Source organism: Chelmon rostratus, chromosome 13 (assembly GCF_017976325.1).
Source record: "Chelmon rostratus isolate fCheRos1 chromosome 13, fCheRos1.pri, whole genome shotgun sequence".
Taxonomy (NCBI): Eukaryota; Metazoa; Chordata; class Actinopteri; order Chaetodontiformes; family Chaetodontidae; genus Chelmon; species Chelmon rostratus.
Window position 1 is genome coordinate 13,741,199 of NC_055670.1, and position 7,745 is coordinate 13,748,943.

Consider the following 7,745-nt stretch of genomic DNA (forward strand, 5'->3'; position numbering starts at 1 on the left):
AACCAGTCCCATCTGTGTTCCCACCACTGTGTGGGATGAAGAGTTTAAAGATTGTTGTAATAACTGATGTCGCTTTAATATTTGTAGGACTTTTTCCCGGATCACATGGTCTCTGTATCCAGTGAAACCAATGGGATGGTGGATCACTCTCAGCTTATACAGGTATCAAGTTCGTTCTGTTTACAGGCCGCTCTTTGCCCTTGAGTGCCAATTGTGAGGTTCTCAACCGCTGTCTCAACAACAACAATCTATGGACAAACATTTCTCTACCCAACACAGACCTTTCTCAACTCCAGCACCTGTCCAGAGATACATGGACACCTCCATGCCAAAGAGCAAAGCAGGAAGTCTTGGAAGAAGTTTTACTTTGTGCTGCGGAGGTCAGGGCTTTATTTCTCCAACAAGGGAACTTCCAAGGTCAGTAAAACAAAGTGACTTGTCTACAGTGTGTTGTATGCGTTTTAGGAAAATCAAAAGCTATATAAAAAGCAGATTAATTCATGGGCTATTTGTTGCATTCAATTAAAACTTGCATGCAATTTTGATGTGTAATTGCATGACATTGGTCCGTCATGCTCTTTCTTTATTTGAATTAAATGCACCTCAGTTTGCACAGTAAACATCCGGGATAGAAAAAATGCACGGCACCAATTGGAAAATCCTATTCCTCTGTTTGTACACTCTGGGGTCACCGGTTCATCCTCTGTATATATCTCGCTTCATGTTGTGAGAGGGTAGTGGAACAGGTTGAGCTTGATTTTCCTTAGGTCAGCTGGCATAGCAGCCAGGCAGAAACAGTACTCCCAATGCTGCTGACAAGTGAAGCTTATACCTAGGCACTAGCCACGCCAGCACAACCACTTCTCAACTGCTTTCATTTCCTACAACAGTAGACCTTTTGTTGTCGAGTGCAGGGAGGCTTCGGTCTGGCGCCCACTTTTACCCTCGCAGGTTTACCATTCATCTGTGGTCTTGGTCAAACACATTGCTAGTCAATCAGCGCAGACACTAACGGCTGTGGCATTACTTTATATAAGGAAGTGGGAACGGTGCGTGACGTGAAAGCAGAACAATGGTTGTCTTTGTGCTTTTTTTTTTTCCCCTCGGAAATTTATCTTTGGCACAGTGTGGCTTTTGATACTGCCTCTATGCAGCCACTATCAATATGTTTAATTGTGTCCTTATCCCTTTCATTACATTTATAGGTTAACTGCTCCCAAAATGACTGATAACACTGCTATTTATTGATAAATATGCATTGTTTAAATTTAAACATGCTCCACCTTTGTCTTAAATGAGGTTTTATGTCCTGTCTGCCCAAAAGATTAGACTGTAAGCAGTTTGATTCAAACATACGTGCTAGTTTTAACAGCTTGATTTTGTTCCATTCATTTCTTAAAGTAAATTTCTTTCTTGTACACTATTATTTTTTGTGTTTTGTTCCTCGCCCCACATCCTGAAATGAACGGAAGAGGCACTATGCATCTCCATCCCTCACATGTAACAGATTTGCAGACCTGTTGTGGAGACCGATTGATTGAATGTTGCGCGAAAGCTCATATCTACACCTGTCTTTTGATTTATTGCGACCTTTCTTTGTTTCACAGGAACCAAGGCATCTCCAGTTCATTGCAGACTTTAGTGACAGTGATGTCTACACAGTGTTGTCAGCCAAAAAACTACATGGAGCACCTACAGATTATGGCCTCTGTGTCAAGGTACCATCGCTTTCTACAAATGTCAAAACCTTACAAAAGGAGCACAAGGAGAGTATTGATTCCCGGCATGTTGAACTCCTTTTCTTTCCTTGTAACTTCTTTCTCCAGTCCACAAAGTGTAGTTCAGCCCGGGACTTGAAGCTGCTTTGTGCAGATGATGAGCAGACCAGGACATGCTGGATCACAGCCATGCGCTTGTTAAAGGTTGGCTTGCCGATCACTAACTCCGGGTGATGTCTAAGAGGAGGAATGCTGAGTCAGTGCTAGAATCAGATTTAGCTTTGGGAGGAGGTCAAGGAAAACTATTGAGTGATGCTGGATTAGCACTCCTTCTCTTTATAGAAGCAGCATGTGTTCATTGTCTGGATATCTGCTGGATACAGTTTAGAGCATTAGTTACTCTCCTGATAGCCTATAAATAATATACAGTAAAGAACAGCAAACTGATTGATTTGTATCTGCTCCTTTTCATTAGTACAGATCTACTGAAGTATTTCAAATGAACATGTAATAAATGTTTGGGATGGGAATTTAAAGTGCTGGCATGTGTTTGTGTTTCAGTATGGGATGCAGCTGTACCAAAACTTCATTCAGCCACACCAGAAGCAAAAAGCTTCACCAATGGTAAGCTGAAGGTCTTACTTTAATGTCACCTAACTCACTCGTTTTCCAACTGTCGCCAGCTCTTTCTTTTATTTTCAGCCCAAAAGCTCTAAAGAAGCCACTTTATAATATCTGCCAAGCACCAAACAGCAGACTGATAATGTTTGCAAATAGCTGGAGGACATGGTAGAGCATTCAGCAGCTAAAAAGCCAGATATTTTTTAATGAATATTAGACTGACATTCATCACAAGGCCAGAAATACAACTCCAAATTAATACTGGTGTTGCTCCGTGTCTGTTGGGTGTTTTGTTTAATGCTTGCTAACAAGTCTGCTATTATTAGCTATGAGAAAGCTTGATGGCTATTAGAACTTTATAAGGTCTTTTATCAGTGTTGTGTTTCTAGCTTATTCCACTGACCCTGGTGATGAGAAGACAATTTTCACATTAAAAATATGCTGGAGCTAACACAGACTAACACACAGAAGCGTATTCATATACTTGCATAGGACAAATGAGGCACCTTCAGTGTGTTAATGTAGGCTTGGTGTCCCAGAATAGCCTCAGACTCTACTGGGAGTATTTTCGTGGCAGAGAACACAATCTATTTACGGCTTTTGGACATGTTCATGAACCCTCTGCTTTCTAAAAATACACAGTGATCAGCTGCTCTCAGATTTAACAACTCATCACCTCTTCTCTGCTGTCGGAGGGTCATATGTGAACCAGCAGCCTCGCCAAGAGGATTATCTAGAAAGATAGGGGAGCACATGGATCTGCCAAATGCAGGGTCAGTTCACGCTGCTGGATCTTCTGTGGTTTATTCGACAGATTTACTTAAACATGCTACCACTAGATAGCTGCTTTATAGGAAAGTAAATAAAAGCTATTTATGAAGACAGCATTAAGTAACATATTCATAGGCAACGGTGGGTATGTTGACATCATTGGAATTTGAGCACAGTGTATAAGACGGACTCGAATGCCTCCCACCTCAAAGTAAACACCGCTCAATTTGTTTTCACCACTTGTTTAAATTGTAAGCTTAGTAGGTGGTATAGGAACGAATGCGGTAATGTAAAAGCTTCTTGGTAATCCTGATAAAAAGAATTTTCTCGAGTGTGTGCAGTGAGCCACTCACTATATGGCAGCTTAGAGGACTAAAATGTGCCCATGTGTCATTCTTTTCAAAGCCACTCTAATCCCTTTTCAATGGAGTTTTCAGTCTGGAATCATCTAGAGATGATGAAGATGGAGTCTCGTTGCTCAGACACTAGATGGCAATGCAATACCACAACACAGCAAAAGTCAGTCCCTTCCACAGTATAAAAAGGAAGTCAAATGAAAAAAGGAAAAGCTTTGGGTATTTAGTAGAATACGTATTTTAAATGGTACTTTTTAGACAATAAAGCCAAAAAAAAACCAACAACTGAGGTGTGATTTAAACAAATATAAAACTCATGCAGTAAACAGAAAAATAACGTTTCAGTGTATGTGTGCTGTTTCAGAGAAGCATCTCGGAGAATTCGCTGGTGGCCATGGACTTTTCTGGCCAGAAGAGCCGCGTGATCGAGAACCCGTCTGAGGCGCTGTCTGTGGCGGTAGAGGAAGGCCTGTCATGGAGGGTGAGTCACGCTCGTACAACACCAGCGAAACAGCATGAAGAGACGTTCACAGCACTGCGCACAGCAAAAAGAGCGAGCTGGAGGTTAGGAAGCAAAAACGCTTTATTTTACAACAGCCGTGTTCCATGTGTCGTCTCACCCGGTGAAAACATGTACTCTTGACATCTTGGTGAGCTTAAACTTAAATGGTGTTAAAATGTCTGACGTAAATGGTGTTAAAAAAGGTTGTGAGAGAGTCTCGGAGCAAATTCTTCAGATGTAACCATGTGCCCTTACAATTTACAACCGCATACCTGTTCATGCCCAGTATAACAAGAGTTATTAAGTTCCGTAGTGTTTTTGAACAACATGCAGTATATTTATACACATAGTGACTCAACGCAACAAAGTAAAGCTAATAAGGTCAACAGTTGTAAGCACCTCTTAGTTATTACCTTGAGAATATAAATACAAGATTAACAGGATGGATTAACAATCTATTAATTTAACTCCAGCTAAAATTGTGTCTGTGACTCATTTCTCCCGTAGAGGAAAAGCTGCCACCGTCTGAGCGGCCATGGAAGCCCCTCCACATCACAGGGCTCAGTGTCAAACATAGGTTAGTGGGACACTTTTTTATTATTTTCATTTTCTGCATGCACACAAGTGGAATAAATAATTAGTAATGTATGGTCTCAATTTGTGCTCCAGCCCTCCACTTGACTCAGTCCTGGTTCCACGGCAAACTGTCCCGGGATGAGGCTCAGCGTCTCATTACCCAGCACGGTCTTATCGATGGGTAAGCAGCCAAACACAGTTGTACTGTTAATAAAGGATAAATTCCCTGTCATGTGTATTTTTTCACAACATCTGAGTGTGTCTTTATACATTTACATATGTGAACTTACTGGAAGCAGATCTCCAAAAGGCAAAAACAAGGGACAGATAGACATATTTGGATGATGTGTTCAATCTATATTTTAGGAAAGATTAAATTTTTTTTTTTTTTTTGTTTCCAGAGTTTTTCTTCTGAGGGACAGCCAAAGCAACCCGAAGACATTTGTACTGTCACTGTGCCACATGCAGAAAATCAAACACTTTCAGATCTTACCTGTGAGTACAACCTGCTTTTGTCTGGACAGTTTTTCATTCATATTCCAAAAACAACCTCCACATTTGCTCACCTGTCTCTCCTGTGTGTGTGTGTGTGTGTGTGCATGTGCGTGTGTGTGTGCGTGCGCATGTGTGTGTGTGTGTGTGTGCGTGCGCATCCTGCCCCGTAGATGGATGATGAAGGCGAGGTATTCTACAGCCTGGATGACGGTCACACACGGTTCACTGACTTGATCCAGTTGGTGGAGTTTTACCAGCTAAACCGCGGGGTGCTGCCCTGCAAGCTCAAACACCACTGTGCCCGGATCGCCCTGTGAACGAGGGACCCCCAGAGACCCCCGAGGGCCCACATGCACCTTAACTCCGGGGCCTTTCTGGACAAACACTCCCAGTGTTCTTGTGCCTTGAAGAAGAAAGATATACAGACTCACTGAACAGCCATGCTAACTGAAACCACTGTTATCACCCACTGTCGTCCACATCGTGGTACACGGTCCCTTTGTTATTTTCCTCATTTTGGAGAAAAAGCTGAATTTGACAGTAGACTGTATAATAACTGACTACATGTGCTGAAGATGATGTGCAGTTTTGTCTGGTGAATGTTAGTCTTTGGCCCTGTAATGTGCCCATATGTGGCGGTAAATCCGTTGTGCAAAGTCCATGAACCAAAACATGACTTCTTGTACTGTATACTGCAGAGCTGAATGTGTACTGCAAACATCTTCTTCTAACAACAAGACACCAGTGAAAGAAAGCTACATACAGTAGCTGTTTGAGCTTCACTGAAACTGCAGTAATTATATATAGCTGTCAGTTGTGGTCTGGCAAAGCTAATGATGGTTGAATCAAAACAAGGGCATCAGTTTTTTTTATTTGAAACCATCTCATGCTGGGAATTGTAGTACACAACACCTCTGTCCTGTTAGATTTGAGTAAAACTAAGCTATCTTACTTTTCATCGTCATTGTATCTCATCTATCTAAGTATTCAGGTATTTTTTTTAAGAAAATGATTGTTGTTTTGTATTTGAGAGATAAAATGACCTCTCAGGAAGTGTCACTGTGCATGACCTGTAAGCTGGACTGCTGTAGAGCGGAGAGAGAGGTGTAACGGGGCGGGCACACAACCTCACTAGCCCGCACTGTACATTCATTTTAAATGTATGTGATTAAACAAAATGTTTGTATTACATGAAATTAGTTGCGAGCTCGCTCTAGAGCGGGAGCAGTGAAATGTATTTCGCTCAGTTTTAGATATAAGCCATTGAGATGGAAATCAGAAATCCTGTGTGACTGATTTTGATCATATCTGAATTCATTGTATATTGAAATTTAGGTTTTTATATTCTCCAAAGATTCAGGTGTACAGCTTGCAGAACCTGGGTTGGTTGTATTTTGCTGTCATTGCCACTGCTGTGGATATACAGTGTGTTTTCAAAAAGGCCAATAATGCATCAGCTTTTAAAAACAAGGCGTTTTAAATCAGAGACGTGATCGAAATGACTATCTTCTGTTAGTAGTTTCTCCAGCTGGACAACAGTGCATTGAACAATGAATGTCATGGACTGCATAGTTTTATATGTATAAACAAAGTCTGTTTGTAACGTGACTTTGTATGAGTTATTGTCACATTTAACATTAAGCTGCAAAGTAAACGCACATTACAGTCGCTTTCAGTCACATTTAAAAGCTGCCAGCATTGTGTTATTCATGTTCGCCACAGTCCAGCACGCAGCGCGGCCAGATGAGATCTGGGACAGCGTGAAGCGATCGATCACAAGGCTGATAAACTCAGCCTTTACTTAGATATAATACAGTGTACATTATGGTCTTTGTATAGTAAATAGGGCACACAGGGTTATGATACAAATGCAATGACAGACACTAAATCTCATGAGCACACAGTGGGGTGCTGCTCTACTCAGACGTTTACAGTGAAGACATAAGTCATGATTTTCTAATGAGATCCAGCACGTAGTTAAATTTAGTCACACTATGTAGCCTGTGAATGGGACCCATCAGCCTAACATTGTCAGCTGTGATTTACTGAACACTGTGGGAAGCGTATGTATACATACACTGTGTTCTCCACGCATAGCGCTGCTGTCACGTAAATAATTTTTACAACCACTAGATGGTACTAGAAGCATTTTGCTGTCCCTCGTCCAGGTTTATGTTTGACATCATGATGTGTCCACTGCAATTTAAATTACATAATACGGATAAAAAGTGTCAAAGATGGAAGCTTTGTTTGCATTGACTTTAAAAAGAAAGTTAAGTTACTTCAAAGTTGTGCAACTGAGACTTGGATCTTGCATTTTTTGTGCAAAGAATACACCAAGAAACATGCATCTGTGCATTGCAGTGAGTAAGTGTGTTTTACAGTGACACCAACAACAATCCCTGTGTGCCCTTTTCTCACTCTGGTGAGTCATTTAATATTTAATCGATATTTCAATCAGATTTTCATTTCTTAACTGACTTTTGAGGATCCATAGCAATAGGAAAAAAACGTAATGGCCGTGATTGTGGTTCCCTCCACAACAGTAAACGGCAGTGTCTTGTCTCGAAGCGTCCGTGTTAAACAATCTTCTCTGTTGTGATACAAACACATTGCCTCCCCTGCTCTACTTCAATAGCACATTTTGGAACAGTGCTCACATCCAGGGGAGATGTGCGCACACAGAGAAGTCTTAAATGCACCCCT

At 41.3% G+C, this 7,745-nt stretch overlaps 1 protein-coding gene across 2 annotated transcripts in view; it reads left to right on the forward strand.

Moving 5' to 3' along the window:
- Positions 1 to 6,666, forward strand: part of grb14 (growth factor receptor-bound protein 14) — a 28,779-nt gene extending 22,113 nt beyond the window's left edge. The window contains exons 6-15 of one of the 2 annotated variants that reach the window (XM_041950456.1): positions 88 to 162; positions 280 to 417; positions 1,608 to 1,718; positions 1,827 to 1,922; positions 2,280 to 2,342; positions 3,831 to 3,947; positions 4,476 to 4,545; positions 4,638 to 4,725; positions 4,946 to 5,039; positions 5,210 to 6,665. In XM_041950456.1, coding sequence (XP_041806390.1) covers positions 88 to 162; positions 280 to 417; positions 1,608 to 1,718; positions 1,827 to 1,922; positions 2,280 to 2,342; positions 3,831 to 3,947; positions 4,476 to 4,545; positions 4,638 to 4,725; positions 4,946 to 5,039; positions 5,210 to 5,356 — 999 coding nt within the window. In that variant the 3' untranslated portion in view covers positions 5,357 to 6,665. Of the gene's footprint in view, positions 1 to 87; positions 163 to 279; positions 418 to 1,607; positions 1,719 to 1,826; positions 1,923 to 2,279; positions 2,343 to 3,830; positions 3,948 to 4,475; positions 4,546 to 4,637; positions 4,726 to 4,945; positions 5,040 to 5,209 lie in introns of both variants that reach the window. The other variant, XM_041950457.1, reaches the window with a different exon arrangement.
- The last annotated feature ends 1,079 nt before the right edge of the window (positions 6,667 to 7,745 follow it).